We start from the raw sequence: 27,019 nt of genomic DNA on the forward strand, positions 1-27,019 counted from the left end.
TAAGAATTTTTTTCCCCAAAGTATGTTCTCAAACTATAAAAATATCATTCAACAAAAACAAAAGAGAATTTCAAATTAAAGAAGAAAATTTGGAAGGGAATCTAGGACATTTTTTGAGAAGTAGTCCTTTCAATGCCACCAGTCCTAGCTGTTTAACTGCAAAGCAAGTGTTGTGGTACAGTGATGTCAAAGAATGATAATGACTATTTCACAAGTGTTTACCTGCCTCAGTAGGAAACAGTAGGGGTGTGTGTGTGTGTGTGTGTGTGTGTGTGTGTGTATGAATATACATGTGTATGGTCTAGGTTGAAGGGAATATGAGGATGGAAGAGTGTGAGTCCACTGAGTTTGTATTATGATGAACAACTTTTCCAAATGGGATCTTAAACATATTCTATAGATGACCGCTTGACTTGGTATGTAGCTAATATGATATATTTATTTCACAGTTTCACATCTTCATACCTTTTTTAAAAATATAATGCTTGACTGGAGTTTCAAAACATATTTCCTTTCAATCCTTATTAAAAAGAATCACAAATATTATTGAACCATACAGTTGCATCCACCTCTTTAATTCTTCCATTCCCATCAGAAACATTTTGTTTAAAAAACTCAGTTGATCAAACCCATAGAAACTAAATTGTTAGCAATATCATAAAGGGGGGAAGAAGGACAGCCTATGGTACGGGGATAGGGGAGAGATGATCTTCCAAAGCCATAGTTCGTTTCTGAAAGGAAGAGTAAAAGGGTACATTTATTAGACAGAGAAGCTAGAGAATTAAAGATGGCAAGATTCTTTTAAAAGATTGACCCTGAACCAAAGCCTTTATCATGGCACACTCACAAATTACCATTTATGGTACTGTTGGCTGAGTTAGGCCAGGAGGCAGGGACGCACCTACGGTGCTTCTTTTGTTAGGGTGAGAGCGGCTGGGCTTGGAAAAGATAGCTCACCTGCAGCACCTTGTTCTGTGACAAGTTACTGACTGTTACTCAGAAAGCTCTGGACCCAGGATCAAAATTATCCTACTGAGGCAGGATAAGCCACTCAAAGTAGTCCAGCCAGAAAGATCAGGTGTCTGAGCAAGCCACTTGTGATAAGCCACTTGTTTCTGGATGATGTAGCTCATTATCTATTATAATAAGCATCCTTCCTTGTCATAAGAGCATAGGGATAAAGGCTCCTCATGGAAGGATGCCGGGGATCCGCTGCTGGCAAATTGTTGCTCAGTGTTGAAGCAGCAGATAGAATTGGACTTGATTCTGCAAGCCTTCATGTCTGTATAAAGACTCTTAGAATAAGTTTTTTAAAAGTTCCTCCATTTTTCCCATGATGTGGGGAAATGATTTCAGCATTGTTTAGGACTGGCATGCACATAATAGTAAAATGATAAGACATGTCAAATGGGAGAATGAAGCCCCAGAGTTCTCCCAGTTTGGGGAATCCATTATATCTTTAAAAAAGGAGAGATTTATGTTTAACATTATTGGTCCACTAAATTTTTCTTCACTTACATTTGATTTTCAATGGTAGGACTTGTTGGAATATGTGGACAGTTCTGTTGTGGCAATAGATACTATATTAAAAACTCATCTTGGTATTTACTGCACTGACTTTCAGTTAATTTACTTAAACCCGCATTTCATTTTAATCAAAACCAAAAACTAGAAAATGTTACTCCCCAACTAAGCAACAATGTATTTTTTAAGCACTGTAGAGATTTAGTAAATAGCATGTGTGATTAATTCAGAAACAACCTCTGCCACTTGACTCAATACATGTAATAGCTTCCTTTTCCTTTTTTATATGAGTTAAATGCAGACCAGGGAGCCACTGGGCAGTCAGTCCTGAGTAGGCTTGTAATCGGGCTCCATAGGGATGTCCTTCATAAAAATAAGAAATAAATGGGTAGATATTTCTATTAAAAGATGTAGTGCTAGGACTTCCACACAGCTTAAATAATGGCTGGGTGATCCATTCTTTGAGGAGATGTTATTTTAGTCACTTGTGGCACCATGAGGTTAGGGTGCACACTTGGCTTAGACTATCGTTTACCTTATTACATTGCTTTATTGATGATCTTTGGCTTGCACACAGTTCAACATCTTCTCAAAAATACATATAGTATGCCCAGTAAAATACATTGGCTAGCATAAAAATCAAAGGAAATAGTAGTTTGGAATATCGATCAACATTACTAGGGTTTTGAATTGTGAAATAATCAACAATCCTGCCCAGCTTATCTCGGAAGACAAACTTGAACTTGTCACTGGTTTTCATTGTCAAGTTGCTGTAGTCGACGTTATCTCCGGAAATTTCAATGCTGGCAAAACTGATCTTCCGTTTAAAGCTGGAGATGGAGCTGTTGATGATGTTAGTAATGTTGACTTCTTCCACTTCCTTTGCTTTCCCCTAGTTCATAAACACGGTGGTTAGTCTGATAGACGACTTAGCAAAATAAGTACGTGGGTATTTATATACGTGGGGCTTCCCTGGTGGCTCAGTGGTAAAAGAATACACCTGCCAACGCAGGAGAGGTGGGTTCGATCCCTGGGTCAGGAAGATCTCCTAGAGATAGAAATGGCAACCCATTCCAATATTCTTGCCTGGGAAATCCCATGAACAGAGTAACCTGGAGGGCTATAGTCCATGTGGTTGCAAAGAATCAGACACGACTGAGTGACTAAGCAACAACAATTCATATACGTAGAGGTCTTAATACTGAATAATTAGGTTTAGGAGAGAGCAGTACCGAGTGCCTTATATACTGGCTCGTAAGCAAGACTTGGCAGTCCTGATATCCTGCTTAGGCTCCTGTCTTTAAGTCGTCAGCTTGTATAATGGGGAGAATAACCACTGCCCGTCCCAGATGTGCAGAGCTGAGTGTGTGTGTGTGTGTGTGTGTGTGTGTGCGCGCGCTCAGGTGTGTCCAACTCTTTGTGACCCCATGGACTGTAGCCCACCAGGCTGCTTTGTCCACAGAGTTTCCCAGTCAAGAATACTGGAGTGGGTTGCCATTTCTTTCTCTAGGGTGCTGAATGTTAATTGCTCAGGTCAGTTTGAAGATAACTGACCTGGTTTCAGATCCCATTCTGTCTTTCACTATTGTGACATTTTAGTCACCTCAATTCCTTTAGAACTTGATTTCCTTGCCTGCAAAATGTTGATAACGTTAATACCTACCTCTTGAGAGTGATGGGAAGATTAAATGGTATAAATTATGTAAAGCATTTAGTAGGTGTTTGGTGATTTCATTCTATTCCAGGGAGAAGGGGGTAACTGATTATTGAAGTTAATAGAAATCAGCAGTGTCTTAAGGTTTTTGCCACACAAACAGAAATAATGATGGTTCTTGCAATCCCACGGAGTTGCCATTCTCCACCATAGCTGGAACAACATAGCATGTGGACTGGAAAGAAAACTCAGCTATGGAACGCAGAGGCAGCCTGGTCCCAGGGCAGAGCCCGGGTGGGGTGGCGGCAGCCCTTGTTGACTGTTATTCCAGCGGCATATCAGAAGCAGCCCAGGCCTCTGACAATGGCTGATGCACCGTAGCTCACTGCCCGCAGTGCACACAGAGCGTCCACACGGGTCCTGCTTGCCCTGTAGTGCGACTTCACGACAGGGCTGGGGTGGCAGAGGCTGGAGGAGTGATCAGCTACGAAGGAAAAGAGGACCTGGACCCGAGGTTGCACCCGAGCAGGGCAAAGGCAACAACTGCTGGTACCTGCCCAGAGAGTACATCAGAGAGAACGCGGGCCGCTGTCTGCAGCCTGCCCAGCTATAGGCCTCCCTTTCTTCAGCACCTCCCTGGGGCTGGCAGAGGGAAAAGCATACATTTAAAAGGGATAGAGCCTGCATGGGTCCAATCCTCAGGGCTTCTGCTCCAGCAACTTGAGATCAGATCCCACCCTAATAGGGTGAGGAGTGTCACCGGGCAGAAAGGAAGTCACACCTTACACCAGGCTCTGGTCCTAGCCCCTCCATCTCCAGTCCCACCTTCCACCAAGGTGACAGCTGCCAGCACATGCTGAGGAAAGACACGACTAGCTTCCACAAGTTCAGCTTTCCCAGCAGAAGCACTCTGTATAGGGACATATCCACATGAGGCCTATGCAAGGCCGCTATAGGTAGCTGTTTCACCTAAACTCGTAGAGGCAGAGAAATTTAAGCAAAATGAAAAGTCAAAGGAACTGATCTCAGTTGAAAGAGCAAAAGAAATCCTCTGAAAAAATAAATAATGAAACAGAAATAAACAATATCTGATAAAGAATTCAAAACATTATTAAGAATGTTAACTGAATCAGGGGAAAGAATAGATGAACATGGTGAGAATTTTAACAAGGAACTAAAAAATATTTTTAAAAAGGCCCAATCTTAGGAATTCCCTGGTGTCCAGTGGTTAGGACTCCACGCTTTCACTGTCGAGGGCCTGAGTTCAACCCCTGGTCAGGGAATGAGACAGTGTGGCCAAAAGAAGAGAAATGAAGAATTTAATACTGAAATAAAACACGCTAGAAGGAATGAAGCAGACTAAGTGATACAGAAGAATGCATAAATGATCTAGAAGATAGAATAATGGAAACCACCTAATCAGAAGAGCAAAAAGAAAAACAAAATTAAAAAAAAAAAGAACAGTTTAAAAATGAGAACAGCTCTGGGATAATATCAAGTGTATCAATGTTCACATTATAGGGGTCCCAGAAAGAGAAGGGGATAGAAAACGTATTTGATGAAATTATGACTAAAAACTTCCCAGACCCAAACAAGGACCAAATATCTAGGTACAGGAAACACAGAGGGCCCCAAGCAAGATGAACTCAAACAAATTCATACCAAGACATAATTAAAATGCCAGGTGTTAACAATAAAGAGAGAATTATAAAGACAAGAGAAAAATACAGAATCATATACAAGGGATCCCACATAAATCTCAGCTGATTTTTCTGCAGAAACTTTGCAGGCCAGAAGAATGTGACATAATACATTCAATGCTCTAAAGGGTAAAACCTGCAACCCAGGTTATCCTAGATTACCATCTAGAATTGAAGAAGAGATAAAGAACATCTCAGACAAACAAAAACTAAGACAATTCATCAATAATAAACTTACCCTAGAAGAAATGTTAAAGGATTTTCTCTAAGTGGAAAAGAAGAAAGAATATATAGGAAAGGGATAATCCTATATCCCTTTACTAGAAAAGGCAAATGTACAGTAAGAATTGAGGCTCAACCACTTAAATAAGCCAGTGTGAAGATTAAAAGACAAAAAAATTGTAAAAACAACTATAACTGCAAAAAAACAGTTGAAGGACACATGAGATGTAAAATATGACATCAAAACCACAAAGTGTAGGAGAAAGGAGTAAAAAAATGTAGCTCATTTACAATGTGTTTGAACTTAAATTACTACCAGTTTAAAACAAGTAGATACCACAAGTCAAAAACCTACCACAGATACACAAAAACTAAAAAGAAAGGAACGTAAGAATGTTATTAAAGAAAATCATCAACCATAAGAAAAGAAACAAAGGAAATGAACTGAGAAGAAAAAACTAGAAAATGAGTAATAACATGGCAATAGGTACATAACTGTCAGTAGTTATTTTATTTTTTATTAAACTTTTTATTTTGTATTGGAGTATAGCCAATTAACAATGTTGTGATAGTTTTGGGTACAGCAAAGGGACTCAGCCATACATATACATGTATCCATTCTTCCCAATTCATTGAGCTCCCTCCTAGATACACTGCTATATTTAAAATGGCCACCAAGAATCTACTTTAGAGCACAGGGAACTCTGCTTAATGTTATGTGGAAGCCTGGATGGAAGGGAATAGTTACTTTAAATGTCAATAGATGGAGAAGGCAATGGCAACCCACTCCAGTACTCTTGCCTGAAAAATCCCGTGGGCTGCCGTCTATGGGGTCGCACAGAGTCGGACACACACACACACACACAAAATGTCAATAGACTAAATGCTTCAAACAAAAGATAAGGGTGAGTGATAGGATTAAAAAACAAGACCCACCTATATGCTGCCTACAAAAAAGTTAAATGCACACAAAGACTGAAAGTGAGGGGACAGAAGAAGATATTTTGTGCAAACAGAAATGATAAAAAAGCCAGGGGAGCAATACTCATATCAAACAAAATAGACATCAAACAAAGTCTGTAACACAAAACAAAGATGGAAACATATAGTAATCAAAACAGCATGGTACTGAACGAAACAGACATACAACTCAATAGAATAGAATAGAGAGCCCAGGAATAAATCCAATTAATTTATGACAAAGGAGATGAGAACATATAATGGAGAAAAGAGTCACTTCAATAAGTACTGCTGGGAAAACTGGACAGCTATATTTACAAGAATAAAATTAGAAAAATTTTATTTAATTTAAAATTTAAAATTAAATTCAATTTTAAAATTTGTATAAAACTGAATTTTATACAAAAATAAACTCAAAATGGATTAAAGATCTAAATGTAAGACCTGAAATCCTAAGAACCCTAGAAGAGAACATAGGGAGAATACTCTGACATAAATCATAGCAATATTTTTTTGGATCAGTCTAATAAGACAAAAAGAAACAAAAGCAAAAATTAAACAAATGGGGCCTAATTAAACTTAAAAGTTTTGTACAGCTAAGGAAACCATTAATAAAATGAAGTGACAACTTACTGAATGAGACATAATATTTACAAATGACATGAACAGCAAGAGGTTAATATCCAAAATATATAAACAGGTCATACAGCTGAATATCAAAAAGAACAAACAACACTATCAAAAAAATGGTCAGAGGACCTGAAGAGACATTTTTCCAAAGAAGACATACAGAATGACTAACAAGCAAATGATACTTGACATATCTAATTATTAGAAAAATGAAGATCAAAACAGCAAGAAGATCACCTTGTATCTGTCAGAATGGCTACTATCAAAGAGTCTACAAATAAATATTGGTTAGGACATGGAGAAAAGGGGATCCTTGTACACTGCTGGGAATGTAAGTTGGTGCAGTCACTATAGGCATATACACCAAGGAAACCAGATCTGAAAGAGACACGTGCACCCCAATGTTCATCGCAGCACTGTTTATAATTGCCAGGACATGGAAGCAACCTAGATGCCCATCAGCAGATGAATGGATGAGGAAGCTGTGGTACATATACACCATGGAATATTACTCAGCCATTAAAAAGAATTCATTTGAATCAGTTCTAATGAGATGGGTGAAACTGGAGCCCATTATACAGAGCGAAGTAAGCCAGAAAGATAAAGACCATTACAGTATACTAACACATATATATGGAATTTAGAAAGATGGTAACGATAACCCTATATGCAAAAAAAGAAAAAGAGACTCAGATGTATAGAACAGACTTGTGGACTCTATGGGAGAACCCGGGGGTGGGATGTTTCAAGAGAACAGCATCGAAACATGTATATCTAGGGTGAAACAGATCACCAGCCCAGGTTGGATGCATGAGACAAGTGCTCAGGCCTGGTGCACTGGGAGGACCCAGAGGGATGGGGTGGAAAACAATATGGAGGTTCATCAAAACACTGAAAATAGATTACCATAAGATCTAGCAATTGCACTCCTGGGTATATATCCAGATAAAAATGAAAGTACTAATTCAAAAAGATACATGCACTCCAATGTTCAGAGATGCACCGTTTACAAATAGCCAAGATATGGAAGCAACCCAAGTGTCCCTCAATTGACCAATGGATAAAGAATATGTGAGATACATATATATGTATATATATAATGAAATATTAGCCAGCCATAAATATGAATGAAATTTTGTCATTTGCAGTAATGTGGATGGATCCAGAGAATATTATGCTTAGTGAAGTAAGTCAGAAAGACAAAGACTGTATGATATCACTTATATGTGAAATCAAAAAAAAATAAACCATGAATACAACTAGCAAAACAGAAACAGACTCACAGATACAGAAAACAAACTAGTGATTATGAGAGGGGAACGAGAAAAGAGAAGGGTCAAGATGGGGTATGGAACTGAATGATTTAAACTACTATGTACAAAACATATAAGCAGCAAGGGTAAATTGTATAGAACAGGCAATAGCAGCCATTATTTTGTAATAACTTTTAATGGAGTATTAGATATAAAAATAATCATTATGCTGTACACCTCAAACTCATATAACATTGTAAATCAACTCTACTTCAATGTAAAAAATAAATTTAATTAAAAAAATAAATTAATTTTTTAAAAAAGAAAGCCTACAGGGAGTAAAATAAATGAAATACGTATTCTTTGGCTGGCACATGTGATCATTTGCCTTTAGTACTTGAGTAATATGACTGTGTGAAACACTGTTTACAATAGTCAAGCACAAGAGAAAAGTCAACTGGATCTCTGGGCTATTCTGAATCCTCCTTTTCTCCCCATTAAACCTTGTACAGTCCTGACCCTTTGCTGAAGGTGGGCAGCTCTTCTGCACTGGATCCCTATCATTTTTTTTTTTTTGCCTGTTAGCAGGAGCTTTAGTATGCCAATGTCTATCAAACTGAGCTTCCAAAAAATCCCAGGGTTCCATAAGCCTGCAGAGAGTAATAGTTAAGGGCATGGTCCATTGCCCACTGCAAGTGGTAATAACAGATATGTCAGACTTGGGAGCCAAGCAGATTTAGGTTCAAATCTCAGCTCTACCTTTTCCTGTCTTTATCCTCTTGAATAAATTACTTATCTTCCCATACTCAGAACCCACAACTGTAAAAATAGGGATAGCCTTACTGAGTTGTTATGAGCATTTTTAACAGGGTTCTACAGATGGTAAAGAATCTGCCTGCCAATGCAGGAGATGTGGGGTCAGGAAGATCCCCTGGAATAGAACATGGCACCCCACTGCAGTGTCCTTGCCTGGAGAAACCCACGGGCAGAGGAGCCTGGTGGGCTACAGTCCATGGGGCCACAAAGACTCGAATGTGACTGAGCACATGACCATGACATGATGACCACGAGCATTTTAAATGGCATAATATTTGCAAAGAGGTTGTGACTATGTCTGGCACATACATGCTCAATTGATAATAATCATTATTAATATTATTCTGAGAGATGAACCATGGTGTTTCACTGCTAAGCCAGATAATTAGTCTTTCCTTGTTAGCAGAAAAATATGCTAATCATGAAATTTTCCACAGTTTAATTTTTCCATACATTTTTCTGTAAACCATTACTTATATAATTTAAGAAAACAAGAAGGCAACAAAAGAATAAGTAGTAAATACATATTAATCTGGAACTTATAAGCAGCTGCTCATGTTTGATTTGATCCTAGGTTTTTCATGGATGCTTGTTTCCGTGGTTGTGATTTTATGTTGCATACAGATAACACAGTTATTTTCTGCTAGAAAATTAAGCATATTAATATCTCATTGGCAAAAAGAATAGTCTTTATAAATAGGTGTCATGACTGTCAGATTCCCCCAATTGAACAAGGATGAGAATCACTGGTGCAAAGTGAATCCCTGGGGGTCAGGAACCAGGTCGACAGACCGGTATATGGCACAGGTGATGAATTATATACAGAGTCCCCAAATTCTTACCCGATCTTTGGCTGCCATCTGCTGTAAGGAGCTGTAGTGGGCAACTGCATATTCCAGGAGGGCCCCAAACACGAAGCTAAAGCATATTCCCAGGTACACATCAATGGCCTTTATGAAGCAGTTGGTGTTCGGGAGAGAGGTACGGGACCCAATCATCAGTGTGGTCATTGACAATACGGTGGTCACTCCTAGGGAAGAAGAAGTGAGCAGCGTGCCCATGTCAGTGGTCAGCACACCTGCCATCACTGCCTGGCAAACTGTCTCCATTCAAGAGCTGGCAAAGTGGGGACAGGACTCAGAAATGGAGCAGAGCTCATTCTGAAAAGTCTGTGGCCTTCTGGAAAAGAGTTGATTTGCCCATTTATACAGGTATGAGTGATACGACTTTCTAAACATTTCCTTCTGTCTTCTCACTGGAGGGAGGTGTTCAGTAAACAAAATAACTGATAATAGTCCATCTAATCACCATTCTTCCTTATCTGTTACTGTAAAACAAAGTTTAAAAATACACTATTCCTAACATAGTCTCTCTGTCTCTCTCTCAAGAAACCAGCTCCTAGAACTATCCTATGAATATCAAATAAAAGAATGGCAGAAAGTTAAAAAAAAAAATGAGACCTAATAACCCAGTTCTTAGAAATCTCCCGTTGGAACTACTTACCAATGCAGGTTCTTGCAGGAACTGAATCAAGGGAGATCCAAAATGAGACCCAGGATAACACCACCAGGAAAGTGGAAGGAACATAGGTTTCCAAAATGAAATACAAGACATTCCTCTGAAGCTCAAATTGCAAGACCAGTCGTGTGTAATTTCCTGATAGGGTGAACAAGGGATAAGAGATCAACCCTACTCACCTGGCATTCCCTGTGGGATGTTTAACTTAGCTATATTTGCATTAAACCATCCGTTGTTCACCAAAACATAGTTAATAATGAACTGTCATTATAGTTTCAATGAAAGAGATTGTGTTTGTATAGCACAGCATTTATGGGAGTGCTGATGCCCCCAACTAAGAGCCTCATCCTGTGCCTTTGTCTGTCACAGTATTCCTGCAGCATCACTGCTGGTTTCCATGATACCTGCTTCACTAGACTGTGAGCCTCTTGGGGACCATTTCAGTAGTGGGTGTAAAGCAGGTAAAAGTGCCAAGCCAAAACACTTGGCATATCACAGAGGGGATCTTGGGTCCAGAAGGGGCCAAAGTGAAAAAGAGGTGATATTTCTGACTCAGAATACAACTAGGCTATATTGCTCTTGTGCAAATTGTCCTACGAGTTACCTGTTTCCTGCTGTGACCTGGTAACTGAGGTGAAATATTGTTGTATGGTGTACTGAGCAAGTCGCAGGTTTTCCAGCCCCCGCACAGAGTCGTTCCCTCTCAGCCAGCTGAACTCTACGTCATTTCCATCGTAGCCCCCTGCCAAGGGAAAGAGTGCCCTGATCAGTGCAAGAAGGTGGCAGATTGGCCTGGTCTGGACAACGCTGTGCTGGAGAGACAGCAGAAGCTCTGTCTCAGTGGTGCTAAGTCTAAGGATGGGCCCATGCAAACCCTGGCGTGATTTCTCCAGTGCAATCTCAGTGTGTACCCAGAATGGGCTGGCCTGCTAGGGCTTTTCACCACCAGGGAGAACCAGCTCTGCGCTACGCACTGTGTACACCCAGTAGATGGTAAGCACCTAGAAATGGCCTCTGTCATTATTTAAATGATATTTTTGAACACATATCTGTGAACTCACAAAGATCTATAGTAGACATTGCCTTTCAGGACAGTCTAACACTTTGGAGGGGATTCTCAGGGACATTTGGTCTGTTCATATTTTCATATTGGCATAATGCAACCAAAAAAACCCAAAAAACTTTCAGCCAGCCACTTTATTGATGTCTGCAAATATAAGTATTGATAAACCTCAAAGCAGTTTTACTAATAGTGATGATAGTAATAATAGCTACCTTTTATTAAACATTTACATTAAGTTCTTTACATATTACGTCTCTAAGATTCTCACAAGCTTGCAAAGTAGAGCTATATATTTCTTCATTATTTAAAGCTTTTTTTTTTTTACATTTTATGAAATTGAAATGGATCTTACAGTTGATATATATTAAGTAGAGCTTAGAGCTTACATTTTTCTGCAGTGTTACTATTCGATAAATGCTGTGCCTTAAAACTAAGGAACTGTAATGTTTTGCCCCTTTTATACATGAAAATTATCAGATTCAGAGAGACTGCATAACTTTCTCAGGATAGCAAAGCAAATGAGAAACAAACCAGTATTGGACCTCAAGGAAGTTTAATACCAAAGTCCATGGATGATGATGATATTATCTATCACTTAGTAAGCAGTTACCTTTCTAAGTGCTTTGCAACATTATCATCTCATTTAATCCTCAGATAATACCTTTGAGAAGATAGATGAGTGGTTAATAAGCACATAAAAAGATTCTCAAAATCATTTGTCATAAGGGAAACACAAATCAAAACCACAGTAAGATACCAGTTCACATCCACTAGAATGGCTGAAATAAAAAGATAGACAATAATAGATGGTGAGAGTGTGGAGAAGTTGAATGTTGCTGGTGGAAATATAAAATGGTGCAACCACTTTGGAAAACAATTTGACAGTTTCTTGAAAATTTGACCCAGAGTTTTAGTCCTAAGTATATATCCAAGAGAAATCAAATCATGTCCATAAAAGGACTTGTACAAAAATGTTCACAGCACCATCATTCATAACAGCTGAAAGGTGGAGACAAGTCGGAGCAGCTTGTATGCTTGTATCATTTTGTCTGGAATCCCAAAGGGAAAACGTATCTAAAGAAGTAAGTTGTACAGGCCTCTACTTAGATACTTTGCTCTTATAATTGATGGTGGGGTTGTTGTCTAGTCACTAAGTTGTGTTCTACTCTTTGTGACCCCATGGACTGCAGCACACCAGGCTTCCCTACCCACCATCTCCTGGAGTTTGCTCCAACTCATGTCCATTGAGTCAGTGATGCCATCCAACCATCTCATCCTCTGTCGCCCCCTTCTCCTCCTGCCCTCAGTCTTTCCCAGCATCAGGGTCTTTTCCAGTGAGTTGGCTCTTTGCATCAGATGGCCAAAATACTGAAGCTTCAGCTTCAGCATCAGTCCTTCTGATGAATATTCAGGGATGATTTCCTTTAGGATTGACCGGTTTGATCTTCTTGATGTCCAAGGGACTCTCAAGAGTCTCCTCCAACACCACAATTTGAAAGCATCAATTTTTCAGTACTCAGCCTTTTTTATGGTCCAACTCTCATATCTGTACATAACTACTAGAAAAACCATAGCTTTAACTATATGGACTTTTGTGGGCAAAGTGACTGGTAAATGCTCACCTTCTCATTGCTCTGTCCCTGAGTGGATATGGGCAATTGTGGAATAGTATCAATTCTTTTCTAGGGATAGCATTCAGGAAAAAACCCTTGGTGAGGTTTCTGAACCCAGATTCAGTGAAAGCTTCCTCTGCTCACTGGGGACAATATTTGTGCAAGCAGAGTGCTGGAGTTTCCAGGAGAATCTCACTCCTGAGATTTGAGATGAGCACAGCCACCCATGGGGGGCAATTGCTTTTTGTACGTGGGGCTGAAAATGAGCTCTCTTTTTGATAACCTCAAGTTTTAGTCTGCCCCAAACAGCTGCATTGCTTCAGGAAGGCTTTTCATGCATTTAATCAATAAGGCAATTAATCTGCCTGCCTGAGTCTTTAATTAAATGTCTACCTCTGAAAAATGACTGTTGTCTCATAATGGTTCTGTTTCTTGAATGTTGGCCACTAGTGTCCTCATGTACGAAGTACCCTGTGGTTTCCAGAGCTTGACTATAGTTTTTCCTCCTTGTGCAAGCCATGCCTTGATGCCTTAATAATCGCTATCTGTGGCATTTTCTTCCTAGGACTTGTATCACAGGTGCCACCTTCCCATGGTGGGCATTTTGGAGCGGTTTACTAAGGAACCACAAGATCACTCACAGTGCCAGGAATTCATTTGACACCCATCAACTTAGAGTAAATCCTCATTCTTCATCATAAGCAAATCCCCAGGATGCAGTTTAGATGTTCACTTACTGACATTATGCTACTAAGCTTTATGTATATCAAATAATTTATTTTAGAAGTCTAAAGCAGTCTTGCAATAAATGTCAATGATTGTTTTGTGTATCTGCCATTTCTTACTTCTGCTGTGCTCTTTCTGGCTTCCATGACTTAATAGTTCCCGAGACTCCTTCCTAGTCCTATTGACTCCTGTTTGCTTTGCTGTCCTGTCTACTTTTAGGGGGAAATACTTGGTGCCAACACACAGTGGTCCTCTCCCAAAGACATAACGTTGAAAGGTTTATTTTTGAAAGTCTCTAAATCTCTCTGGACATACACCCAGAAGGGATGAACCCATTGTCATCAACATCAAGGAGAGAAAGTCTACTATGAATAGGACACTCCTCACACATACACAGATCTAAGTCACCCCAGAAACTCATCTAAGGGGCCCGCATGACGTATACTCACAGCTCTCTAGTTGCAACTTGCATGTCTGTGTGTCCATGGGGTATTTAGACAGGTCCATGTTACATGCAACAGTTGTTGTGATTCTAAGAAAGGAAAAATGGATTCATAGAGAGTGTTATAAGGATGCTATAGAAAGTATAAACTCCCTCTTAAGGGCCACTCCAAGAGAACTTTCACCTTGACTCTGAGAGTGAATGTGTGACTTGGTGCCTACATTCAAAGCAGTCCTGAGTTTTTCTGCACTAAGCAACGCCCATGAGACTTGGTTAAAGCAAGTCCAGAGTGCAGAAAGTTAGAATGTTGGCAATTCAGAGACAAACTTGCAACAGTATCACAAAACAGAATCATTCATTGGCTTTTTTGAGATGCTTCTGCATCCAGTTTATTCTGGGCTCTGAGAATCAATAACTTGTCTAAGGTCAGAGAGCAGGAACTTGTCCTAAATCTGTCTGACTCTAGAGCCAGGCTATTAACCCTCATCCATTATTTGTTATCCTTGTACAAGACACTGCTATGTGCCATAATACAGAGAGACACACACACATGCACATGCACACTCACATGTGCTGCGGGAATGCAAGGAATGGGCACCTTAGTATTAACTGGGGTTAGGGTCAAGGGAGAGGTCTACTGGACTTCTTGAAAGAGGTTTTGGGGTTTTGGCTAAACTTTGTGGCTCAGCTGGTAAAGAATATGCCTGCAATACAGGAGACCTGAGTTTGATCCCTGGGTTGGGAAGATCCTCTCGAGAAGGGAAAAGCTGCACACTCCAGTATTTTGGCCTGGAGAATTCCATAAACTGTATAGTCCATGAGGCTGGACACAACTGAGCGACTTTCACTTTCATGAATAGCTGGTCCCTAGCCTTCTACTGAAGGCCTCTAGCAGCGATAGGTTTGCAGTCATGGTCTAGCCCTGGCAGAGGCAGTGGTGAATCCTCTGCCTGTAGGCTGCTCCAGGGAGCACCTTAGGGGCATCTTTCCTATTGTCGCCAAACAACAACTTGATGAACACTTGGGCGGGAGGAAGTTTTGGCCTCGGGGATTTGAAGAAGGGGCAAAGCGGAACCCATGACTGCAGATAGCGAGGCTTTGGAGGACTGTACTTTGATTTTTCTATCTGTACAAGAAGGGCTCACCTAAGTAGAGATGTATTCTGTAGCCACCAACTGCCCCGTTGTGCCCATGAAAAGGAAGTTCTTTGTATCACCTCTCTGTTTGCGTTTGCTGTTCCCCTTTCCTCTTCCTAGTTAGCTTCCTTTTACTCTTTAAGCCTCAGCTTAGAGTCCTGCGAAAGCCTCCTCTAACATCACCCCAAACCACTGTCCCACTCCCGCCTCGGGCCCCTAGTGCCCTGACTTCCTTGCTTATGTATCTGTGCCAGGACAACATCTGATTCAGCTCCACGGCCTCAGCATCCAGCACAGGCCTGGCACGGAGCACGCATTCTCAGAAGAGACTTGTTGAGCCCAATTGGACTGGGAAAGGGCCCTTCTGCTCTGGGGACAAGGATCTAAGAAGGCAGGCCCATGAGAAGGGGAGGTGGTTATTTGAAGACTGGTCAGAACATCCTTTTCCTTTCCTCCCCGCTCTCTCCCCTCCAACTCTGAGGTCACAGGTGCCCGGTTACCTGAGGGCATACAGGACTGTGCCATTGGAGAAGAGGCGGATGAGTCTGTTTCCCACAGTGACTTCGTGGAGGAAGGACTTTTTGGACTCCACGATGTAAGTGTCTGGCACCCAGAGGAACTCCACTAGGCGTGCATCCAGAGTGAAGCTCTTGTTGCCTTCGAACACTAGCCGCTGGTCTGTCCAGCGCTGTCTGAGGTATATGGTGGCTGTGTAGTCCTGAGGGGCAGCCGGGGAGAGGAAATGGATGGAAGGAGAAAGCTCAGAAAGTGCAAGGAAAAGGGTAAAATCTTACTTCCCTCCCCACCTCTACTGAGGTCAAGAGCGCATGTCACAGTAGACAGGGGTGAATGCAACTTGCCTTGAGGTGGTGGCCTGTAGCAATAAGAGAACGAAGCACCTTATTTATTTTGGATACTAATGCCCACTGCCCAAAGGGAGCCCCTTAGGAGAGTGTTCAGGGCCTGAACCAACTTCCCCTTGATCACAAAGGCCACACGAAGTTTTCCAAGGCTTTGGTGAGCGAAGTGCTCAGGCTGTCCAGTTTCCCTGCAGCCTACAGCGGACTCACAGCAAAGTGCCTGTAGTGTCACCTTGTCTAAGATGCGTTCTCTTAAGTGAGAGGATGGTTGAAAGAAGTTATGTGATTACTGGTTTTGTCTCCTGCTCTGTGAGGAACCCTGTGATGTTCAGGCTTCCTCCCTGCAGTTTTATTTTTCCCCATTCCTATCCCTCACCCAGCACACCCACTCCCCCATTTCTCCCCTCCTAGCCTTTGAATCCAGTTTCCCTCTGATACTCAGAGATTTGTTTTACAAGCATCTTCCGCTGTCTTGAGTTTCAGGATAGGTCTCCAGCTCCTGCCATTCCAAGTAAGTCTCTGTTCTGTTTTGAGCTAGAATGGGTATCCTCAGAAAACACAGAAGGGGGCTCAGCGGGTGGAAGGCGAGGGAAGCACACTTACCATGTTGCTCTCTGAGATACTGGAAATACTTGCAATGTCCAGAGTCAGTGCTATCTGAACAGGTTCTCCTAAGATGAAGAAAAAACAGAAAGCTTTACATAGAAATATAAACAGATTTGCTAACATTAGCACAGTTAAAAAAATATAGTTATATATATTAATAACTAATTTAAAATATATATAAGAAACATATGGGCTTCCCAGGTGGCGCTAGTGGCAGCGAATTTGCAATGCAGGAGACAGGAGAGACGCAGGTTCCATCCCTGGGTTGGGAAGATCCCCTGGAGGAGGGAAAGCCAACCCATTCCAGTATTCTTGCCCGGAAAATCTCATCAACAGAGGAGCCTGGTGGGCTACAGTCCATGGGGTTGCAAAGAGTCAGATGCGGTCACAAAGAGTCAGGCATGATTGAGGCAACTTGGCGAGCATGCACATAAGAAATATATGTATTAGAAAATTTAAAAAGTAACAATGACTTACTGCAAAATTTTAAACAGTTTAGAAGCTTATAAATAAAAGATTAATTTCTATCCTCCCCCTCGCAGGAGAAATGATGATAGAGGGTGTGCCTCCCTTTTGTATGAAAAAATAATGCACACATATACACTTAGCTAAACACCTGAAAGCGAGACCACACTATATTCATTAGTGTTTATTTTAAGGAATGGAATGGTATTTGCTACTTCTTACTTGGAGGACTTTTTCCTATGGTGCTGGCCAGGGACTCATTTATTTAGAAATGTAATAGAGATTTGGGAATTTGTACACAAATATATTTTCCCCCTTCAACCAAGTAAATTTACCACCAGATGGCATTCAAGACTGCTCATGGTTGAGCTTCCACTCACTTCCTGACATCTTTCTCCTCTTCCTTTGCTCTCCAGGAACCTTAAACTATTTAGCACTGCAGAACCATCCCCATTTGGTCTGGTGTACAGATGCTGGGCCTCAATCCTGGAGTCTGGGCAGGTGGGCCTGACTTCTGAGGGTGCCTGTCTCACCTCTCAAGTGAAGTAAGAAGAAGTGAAGAATGGGAGCCACCATTCTCAGTGGCCAGGCCAGGAGTGTTTACTCCCCCTGAGACTAGAGATGTGGAGCAGAAGTCCGGGAGTCAGAAAGACGTGAGTCTGATCTGGGAAGTTAGCAGAACTTTCAGAGCTGCAGCCTTCTCACCTGCAGGCTTGAGTAATGCTAATGACATCAGAGGGTCACAGAGAAGGGTAAATGAGAGAAGGTGTGTGATAGCTTCTTTGCAGGGTGGTGAAGAGACAGAATATATGGGAAGAGGCTGCCTAGCTGGGCATATAGAAAGTGCTCAGAAATAATTTTGTGTAAAAAGCCCCCAGCGTGGTTTCTATCATGTGATACCAGGCACTTGGTAAATAGCATTTCCCTTCCCTTATCGCTCTCTTCCATGATCTTAGCTAATTCTGGAAAAGAAACAACTTTCCTCACCAGGTTAATAGGCGGAAAGCATTCACTTGGAATAATAACTGGGGGTACCTCTGGGAACTGTGACAACACATTAACTAGGAAAAGGAGAGGCGGAATTCAAAACGCTTCAACACATCAAACTGGGAGGAATCAGAGAGTCATCTAATTATTAATTGAAGGAAATCAAGCCACAGGATATAGGTTAAGAACTTGGAATTGGAGTTTTAAAGCCAGTGCAATTAAAAATAATTAACTGAATACTTGGTGGGAAAGGGGTAGATCTTTCAGGGCAGACCCTGGAAGGTACTGAAGGAGTTAAGGTGCTAAGTGGCTCTCTGCCCCTCATAGCAGCAAGGTGTAGCATCAAGAAGAGCAGCTTAGGGTCAGAGTGGCCACATCACAGCAGTGTGTCCTTGAACAAATTGCTAAACCTCTCTGTTCTACAGTTTCTCATCTTTAAAATAGAGCTACTAACGTTGATCATCAGGGTGGAGTGGGAAGGTAAGTGCTCGGCACACAGCAGGCCGTGGGTCAGCACTGGTTACCATCCCCGAGGAACGTGGAGAATCGAAAAAGTACAAGCGCTTCAGGCTCACTGTGGGTTTTTGTGTGTTTAGTTTGTTTCTAGGTAGTCTAGTCCCAGCTTTTTTATGGACCAGAGTTTGTTCTTACTTCCCTGTGAGTTAGAAAAGTGAGCAGAGCCCCCAGAGGGCAGCTTTCTCCTAGGAAGCAGGTCAAGAGCAGGTCCTGGCAGAGGCTTGCAGACCCGTGCCGCCAGGCTCAGTCCCTGAAAAGCCCTAGGGAGATCTGGCCACTCAGGGACCTTAGGGTCCTAGATCTGGGTGGACAGACATTACTCCAGGGAACTGCAGCCCCTCCCTGGGCCAGGAGGCTGCCTCATACATGTAGGTTCCGTCAGGAGGCAGCGTGCCAAAGGCTCGTGACAAGGGGTGGGGGTGTGCCTTCCCCTCCTTTTGACTGAGGACCCCTTACCCCATTTCCACCCCAAGTGGGTCTGGGCCTCACATCCCTGAGGGCCACCTCAGGCTCAGAATGGGTACATTACCCAGGGACTCTGCACCCTGTGGGTCCACGAGCCAGCAACAAGAAGGGCAGTGTTCTGGCCCAGTTGTTTGGCATTTGGGAGGCAGAGAAATTGTTCAGCAAATCTAACTAGGTGTGCACACTCCTGGGCTTGTCATTAGCATTCAGTTGGTCCTGGGAAAACAAGGGAAGGTGGAAGCCCCCAAGGTCCCTTAACATAAGGACCTCAAATCCTAAGTGTGTGGCTGTGAGGTTGGGTCTCTCAGATCTCCATCTGAAGGGGGTGAGTGGCCCCAGCTGCTGTGCTCTGAAACCTTTCACCACACTTGTTCAGAGGCCCCACTTCCCATGGGCTGCATCCCACCGGGGCCTGAACGTGTTAGGAATACAAAGGCAGGCCTTCTCCTGGGAGGCACAGAGATGGGAGACTCCTCTGATGGGAGCTTCCTCTCAAGGACTTCGTGGTGGACTTCCCGAACATGCTTAGAACCGCACTGTGGTCTAAGGCACCTCCACTAGCCTTTCTTCCCTCCCTCCCTTCTTCCCTGCGTTGCAGTCTGACAACTCTCCAGCTTCCTCCTTTTCCTGCCCCATATTTTGTCATAGATGTGGCCCCAATAAATATCTTGCAAGGATAATCCCCTCTCATTGTTTGCTCCTCAGAGGACCTGGACTAACTCACTAATCCTAGATGTGACCAGAGAATTTTATTAATATCAACTGAAGGGAGGAGCAGGAAGGCGAAGGGATTAAAATAGATGGCATCCTGATGATATATTTACACACTTCACTCAGTCCTCCCTGTGAGGTAGATGATATGCCCCCCAGTTACAGAAAGCTAAGATGCTTGCCCAGCAGTTGAGCCAGGAGCCAAACTCAGGTTTATTCAACTCCAAGGCTCTTTCTACTACTCAAGGTAACAAGACATTAGTAACCACATTGTTCAGTCTTGCATTTTACAAACGAGAGGCTGAGACCCTGTGGGAAGGAGGTAGGCGGTGGCGTCATTCTTTCCATGCTTGCCTCACCGTTCAGGATATATTAGTTGATAACTTGCTACCTGTTGAGCACTGAGATACCACTGGGGCTAGTGAAGTAAATAACGCAGGATTTCTGCAAGGGGCGTCAGCCCAGAGCCGAGACAGACATAAAGCCAGTGACAGTATCAGCCGGTAACAGCTATGATTTAGAAATACGTTCAAAACAAAGTGTGAAGGAAGGGCGTGAGGCCTGGAGGAATCTGTGTGGGCTGCTCAGAAGAGGAAGCCTTTGATCTGAGACGTGAAGGAAAACTGGCGTTTTACCAGGAGTCAAACTGGAGCAAGCTCTTCTCGGCAGATAAATAATCTCAGCAAAAACCACGGAGACTAGAGAGGCCAAGGGGTCTGGGGCGCAATGTATAAGGGCAGAGCGGGGAGAGGCTGGGAGGTGAGGCTGACAGACAGACAGAGGTGGGGCTGGGAAGTGCTGGGTCTGCCATGCAAAGGGCTCTGGGCTCTGGGCTGGAGACACTGGGGAGCAGGAAGAACTCTGAGCAGCAAAGGGCCCAGTGGGTCATCCCAATGGCAAAGTAGAGGGCTAGTCTTGAGGGGGCAGGCTGAGGTGTGAGGAACAGGTGGAACAGTCCTGGTGAGACATAGTGGGTTTCTCAAGTAATGATACCAGAAGTGTGGGGAGAAGGCAGACAGGGGGTGTGGGGTAGTGAGGAGGCTCTAGTAACCTCCCTGGGGAGGAGGATTTCTATATCCTGCAGGTGGAGAGACCAGAGAAAGTGCTTTCTCCCAGCATGAGAGCATGAAAAACCATGGGCAGCTGTTTGTATCCATCACTACCAATGTTAGATCAGAAAAAGCAGCCAACTATAGTCTCCTGAAACCCTCGTCTGCATATTAACTCTGATCCTGTTCCTTTTGAATTGATGTCCTGGGCAAAAAGAACGACCTACCGCCAAAATTGGGCCTGAGAAACTTGTTATATCCTGCTGTGAGGTTCTCAAAGCCAGGCAGGGACAGTTTGTCGCTTCTGCTGACCTCGATGTTAAGCTGACTCCCCTGGATGCACATCCTGCAGAAGAGAACAGGTTTCAGTGTACGTGTGTGCTGATGTGTGGATCAACATACATACATACAAACTTGAAACTTGAGCTTATGTTTTCATGCATGTGTGTGGTTATATGGGCTTCCAGGTGGCTTGGTGGTAAAGAATCCGTCTGCCAATGCAGAAGATGCAGGAGACACAGGTTTGATCCCTGGGTCAGGAAGATCCTCTGGAGTAGGAAATGGAAACCCACCCCAGTATTCTTGCCTGGAAAATTCCATGGACAGAGGAGCCTGGAGGGCTGCATGCAGTCCATGGGTTGCAAAGACTCAGACACAACAGAGCAAGCAAGCACGCACATGCGTGTGGTTGTACTCATGTACCAGTAGTGACTCTTCCAAAGAGAACCCTCTAATTTCCAACTGCTGAATTAAACATATCTCTGTCTCACCCACTTTATTATGCATTTGCCCTGTATCATAATGTCGTGGTAATTTGGAAACACTCAAAACTTTCCCCCAAAACAAAAGGGATTTATCCATCTCTGACCATTTTGGAAGCTTGACTTCTCCGGATAGAAAAAAATGGCAAGAAAATGTATAGTCCTGGTACGTCAGAAGGGTGAAGGCACTAGGCCTTGTCTTGTCGCTGCTAAGGAGAAAGGCCCGCCACCCCTCCCACCGTGTGCAAGACGCAGAGCAATTCAGACCGAGGCCGCGGTGGGGCGGCAAAGCTCACCGAGCGGAGAGGAGACTCAGACAGGCGAGGGCCAGTCGGAGGCTGCGCCTCATGCTGAGAGCCGCGTGGAGCGCCAGGCTGAGGGAGCGCCCACCTGGGGAGACAGAGGCGGCAGGTGGGAGGCAGACAACCCCAAGAGCGCAGCGCCTCCCAGCCCGGCTTTTCTCTCCTGGGGGGTCAGGCCCCGCATGTTCTCCGCCTCCTGGGGAGCAGCCTCTTCCCACACCCACACGCAGCTCCTCCTCCCTGCATGTCCTCCGGGAATGCCTTCGTTTTGGAAGATCACATTGATTTTTTTTTCACTTTTTAAAATTGGAATATAATTCGTTCACAATGTTGTTCATTCCTGCTGTACAACATCATGAATCAGCCACATGTATACGTATATCCCCTCCTTCTTGAGGCTCCCTGCCACCACAACCCCATCCCACCCCTCTAGGTCAGGACAAAGCACCAGACTGAGCTCCCTGTGTGATACAGCAGTCTCCCACTAGCTATTATACATATGATAGTGTACACACATCAGTGCTACTCTCTCAACTCATCCCCTGCCCTACTCCCCCACCACTGTATCAGCAAGTCCATTCTCTGCATCTGTGCCTCCATTCCTGCCCTGCAAATAGCTTCATCAGTACCATTCTTCTAGATTCCATATATGATGTTTGTTTTTCTCCTTCTGACTTACTTCACTCTGTATGAGAGGCTCTAGATTCAGCCACATTGCTTCAACTCGCTCAATTTCATTGGAGGATCACATTTCAAATAAAGGCTGAGGACTTGTTTAGAGAGCGGTTCTCCGGAGCAGAAATGTAGCTGGTGCATCCTGAGGTGCATGTGTGGACAGCCCCAGGACAGTGCTCACCCTGTCCTTGTCCTGATTTTCCAGGAGGACATCCCAACCACACACTCCCCTCCTACCATGCCGTATATCGGACGGTCTAGGCCTGTTAAGCAGGAAATGAGAACTTCCCGAGGACCTCCATGTGCCAAGAAACATGTTAGATACTTTCCCACAGATTCTCCTCATCTGTGCTCACAATGGCCTTGTGAGATGGGCAGGTTTATCCTGCAATGAGAATATAGAGCTCACTGTGCCAGTGAATGTCAGAGGAGGCTTCGCAGATAGGGCTGGCAGTCTCAAGACCCAGTCCCCCTGGCGGCTCTCCGCCCGCTGGACCTGCTCCCTGGGGCTTTGAAGCCGCTTAGCCAGCGGGTGAGCACTGTGTGCGTGCAGGCTGTCAGGGGAGGCTCGGCCTGGGGGCTGGCCGCCTCGGTTTGGGGACTGCTGTCAGATGTCTCTGGCAGAAGCTGGCACCCAGGCGGGTGAGGCTGCGAGCCGTCAGGCTGCTGACAGCAGTGGAGGGCCTCAGGGCGGGGACGGGGCTCAGGTCTCCTTCCCAGGCAGCCCCAGATTTGACCTCTTGGGTAGTTTCTGTGAACAAGGTCACTTTCTGGAGTCTTGCCATTCTGGGGCTTAGGGTGCAAGTCAGTCATTAATTAACATTACTTACAAAACAAACACGTGTTTATTCTAGAAATGAAAATGAACTAGAGAAGTATACAGTCACACGTGAAAATCTCAGTGATGTGTCGATGTAGGTATACTGATTTGACACATGTACCACTCGGGTGGGAGATGTTGATGGTGGAAGAGGCTGTGTATGTGTATGGAGCTCAGTTTTGCTGTGAACTTAAAAGTTCTGAAAAAATAAACTCTCTTAAAAAGACAGTGTAAATCCCTCCCTCACTTCTCTAGTCTCATACATCCGAGATAACCATTGTTAACGGTTGTTTTATCCACACATCCACTATATTTTTATGTGCATATATATCTTTGCATGAAGAAAAAGTTTAAAAGCAAAACTGGAATGATGGCATACAGTTTTTGCTACATACATTTTCACTTAATAGTAAAAGCAAATCTTTATTAAATATTGAATGCATGCTTTTACTATGCCAAGAACCTCTTCAATCCTCACAACAACTTTTTGAGGTAGTTACTACCATTGTCATCTTACAAATGAAGAAACTGAGGCTTGGAGATGATAAGAAAATACCAAGGTTATATAGCACATGAAGAGCAGAACTGAATCCAGGCAAGCTGAGCCAAGCACTTTTTTTTTTTTTTTTAGCATTTTATGTTTTTTTTATGGTTATTTCACTTTCACATTTCTTTAAAAAGTTGAAGTATATTTGATCTATAAGTACTTTTAATCACTGTACCATGACACCTACTCTTTCCCAACGTCAGTGGGAGCTTTCCATGTCACTCCTAGAGAGCCACCTTATTCTTTGTGATGGCAACGAGATATTTCATAAGATTAGTGTACTAACATTTATATAACAAATGTCCTATATGGTTACTAAGTTATTTCTGAATCTTTTACTATTACAAAATCACTGATGAACACCTTTGCACATGTGTACACGCCTATAAATCTGCACTCTGGCTTATTTCCCCGCCTCAGCCTTTGCCTGCTCGTACATCAACAATACCAGCCACGAAATCACCATCATCGATCCACCGATGCTCGTAATCACACCTTCTCCCTTTAGCGCATCTCCCCAGCCCTGTCCTTCCTCCTAATCCCAGCGTCATGTTTAAGAAGGTCCAGGGAGCACTACCATGCCTTCTATCCCTTCATTCAATTTTCCAAAGGCTTAACGAGATCCTTCTGTGAATCAGACTCATGTGAGGCACCCCACGAGCTGTGGTCTGCTGGGGAGAGAGGAGTGTGAGCAGCGAAAGAGACTGGAGCTCCCGCTGACTGTCCTGTGACAGGGGCCGAGGTAAACGGATTCAAGGAAGGAATACAAAGGAAGTGCGTGGTCAGCTCCATGGGGGATGGTGAGACAGTGCTAAGATGGAAGTCATAGACAGGGTCATTGGGTTCTTGAAGGATGTGTGTGCATTTGCCAGGTGAATGAAGGAGGCCAGGGGCCCTCCAGATGGTGGGGACAGATGGAGTCTCGTCTATGCACACCCTGCTACTTCCTGCACTGAGCCTCTCCCTGGAGCCCATGGCCACGGACAGCTTCCTCCTGGTCTGGCCTGGATTAGTGCCATTCTCATCTGGGACACTCCTCAGCTCTCCCTGCTCTCATAAGGTACCACCCTCAATCCAGTCTTCAGCTCCAAGGCTCCGGTGGAATCATGTGTTTCCTGTGGTCAGCCCTAAGTTAGGAAGAGAGAATGTCTGGGCCCTGGGCCTCTGAATCTGCTCCAAAGAGTCCATTCTCTGAGAAGCTGTACCCAGGCTACACTTAGATGTGTGATCCCATCTCACTCTGCTTGCTCTGGTTACAGTGCTGAGAATGTCTCATTTTATAAGGGAAGAAAAGAGAAAAGGAGAAAGCCCTCTAAATGCCTGCTAGGTGCCACTCTTGGTAATTAATCTCATTTAATTCTCATGACCAACTGACCCAGTAGGTGTTAATTTCGAGAGTTGACTCTCAGATCAGTGAAAGGTTTTGACTGAGATCACATGGCCATTAAGTGCCTGTGATTTGAACCCAGGGCTTCCAAGCCCCTCTTCTATGTGCTGTATCTGGGAAGAGAGGCTTCAGGTCCTGGAGCTGAGCTGGGGTCCTTTCGATACCAAGCCCATCTCTGGGGTAGAGTACTGCACCCACAGCACGGCCTAAGTGGCAAGTGTAGCTGGGGCCTCTGTCCCCTGTGGCAGAGGCAGCAGTCCTTACGGGATGGTCCGGGTACCCACCTGCCTGATTGGAGGCTTGGGCCATCAGTTCTGACACAGACACTGGGAACGGCGTTTGGCAGAGCCGTGCACTGGGTCACCAGGGGGCAGTGCCCAAGGGATTGTCCTGCGGTCACAATACTCGGGGACTCTGGCTGGAGCCACCTAGCCTCCTGCATCTGTCGGGAACGTGGTACCCATGCACTCAGATCCACTCCTGAGGAGGGGCAGCCTATGCACTCTTACCCTCCTCAGAGGGGTCTCTGCTAAGATCCAGCTTCTACTGGTAGAACTCGAACTTTGGGTTCAGACACCCCTGAGTTGTTTAACCTCTCAGAGCACTGGTTTTCTCATCTAACAAAAGGGAATAGAAAGCACTCAACAAACGCTTGCTTCATTCTCCTCTACCTTCTGCATCTTCCATGGGGACTTTGGTGATTCCACCATGACTACAGGAATCCAAAGCTCAAGCTCTTTCTAATGTACCCAGGGTGTGAGCTGACTGTCGTGTCATTCCGAGGGCACTCAAGTTGGCATCACCTCAGGGAGAACAGTGTCAGACACAGGACTTCAGGGTCACCTAGGTGACTGATGCCCCCTTTTTACAGATGGGCTCTGAGAAGCAGTTGTTCAGTTGCTAAGCCATGTCAGGCCCTTCGCGACCCTGTGAAGCAGAAGTGATTCATCCAGTATGTGCTGGTTCCCACTCCCATTCCCAGAGTCGCCATCACACAAATACTGTGAGCTTAAATTTGTCATGTTAGCCCCCTTCCTCCACGGGCGCTGCACCCCCGTCACTTCTGCATAGACAGAAGCATTTGTTGGAAAGCAGGTGGGCAGCTGAATTAGGCCGAGGTGAGGAGAGGCATTATCACCACAGGTCCACCTTGGGAAATCACAGAAGCTGGGCTTGTGCGGTGTGTGTCCTGGGTGGCAATACGAGAGGAAGACCTGTGGCTCTAGGATCAGCCCAAAGGTGGTCTAATCTTGATTCTGTGCTTTCTCTAAGATTGTTTAACTTCTCCCTGAAGTTTAGTTCCACTGTATTAATAAAAGGAATAGTTTGTAAGACAAGGGTGAGACCTCGTACAAAGGAGGTGCTCCGCAAATCCCAGCCCAGCCCCCTTCCCTGGGTCCCTGCCGGGCTTAGGTTTGGCTCCCCTTCCCTTTGCTCGCTCCAAGCACGGAGCGGGGCCAGCAGCTTCCTTACCAGTTTCCTTACTCTGTTAGGACCGGTCCTTCAGGTCTTCAGGCTGGGCTTTCGAGTAGGGCATAGTCTTCCTGGTCCCCGAGATTCTTCCCATCATCAGCCCTGACCCCTGGGATGCAGACACACAACCACTCTCTG

General features: G+C 44.0%; 1 protein-coding gene and 1 long non-coding RNA gene across 3 annotated transcripts in view; one reads left to right on the plus strand and one right to left on the minus strand.

Annotated features, from left to right (window-relative positions):
• The window catches only part of LOC110151283 (uncharacterized), an 86,454-nt gene that overhangs the window by 57,355 nt on the left and 2,080 nt on the right, over window positions 1-27,019 (plus strand). For both annotated transcript variants that reach the window (XR_011491293.1, XR_011491292.1), the window contains exon 3: window positions 9,794-9,970. This is a non-coding gene — a long non-coding RNA (uncharacterized lncRNA). The remainder of the gene's footprint in view (window positions 1-9,793; window positions 9,971-27,019) is intronic.
• Window positions 1,995-27,019, minus strand: GABRP (gamma-aminobutyric acid type A receptor subunit pi). Its single transcript, XM_020914607.2, has 10 exons — window positions 26,882-27,019; window positions 21,974-22,067; window positions 21,144-21,262; window positions 16,721-16,788; window positions 15,758-15,975; window positions 14,129-14,211; window positions 10,882-11,019; window positions 10,263-10,415; window positions 9,602-9,789; window positions 1,995-2,416 (listed from the first exon to the last, which is right to left on the minus strand). The coding sequence occupies exons 2-10, from the start codon at window positions 22,024-22,026 to the stop codon at window positions 2,114-2,116; spliced, it is 1,323 nt and encodes a 440-aa protein (XP_020770266.1). The 5' UTR covers window positions 22,027-22,067; window positions 26,882-27,019; the 3' UTR covers window positions 1,995-2,113.

Source organism: Odocoileus virginianus, chromosome 14 (assembly GCF_023699985.2).
Source record: "Odocoileus virginianus isolate 20LAN1187 ecotype Illinois chromosome 14, Ovbor_1.2, whole genome shotgun sequence".
In the NCBI taxonomy this organism is placed as follows: Eukaryota; Metazoa; Chordata; class Mammalia; order Artiodactyla; family Cervidae; genus Odocoileus; species Odocoileus virginianus.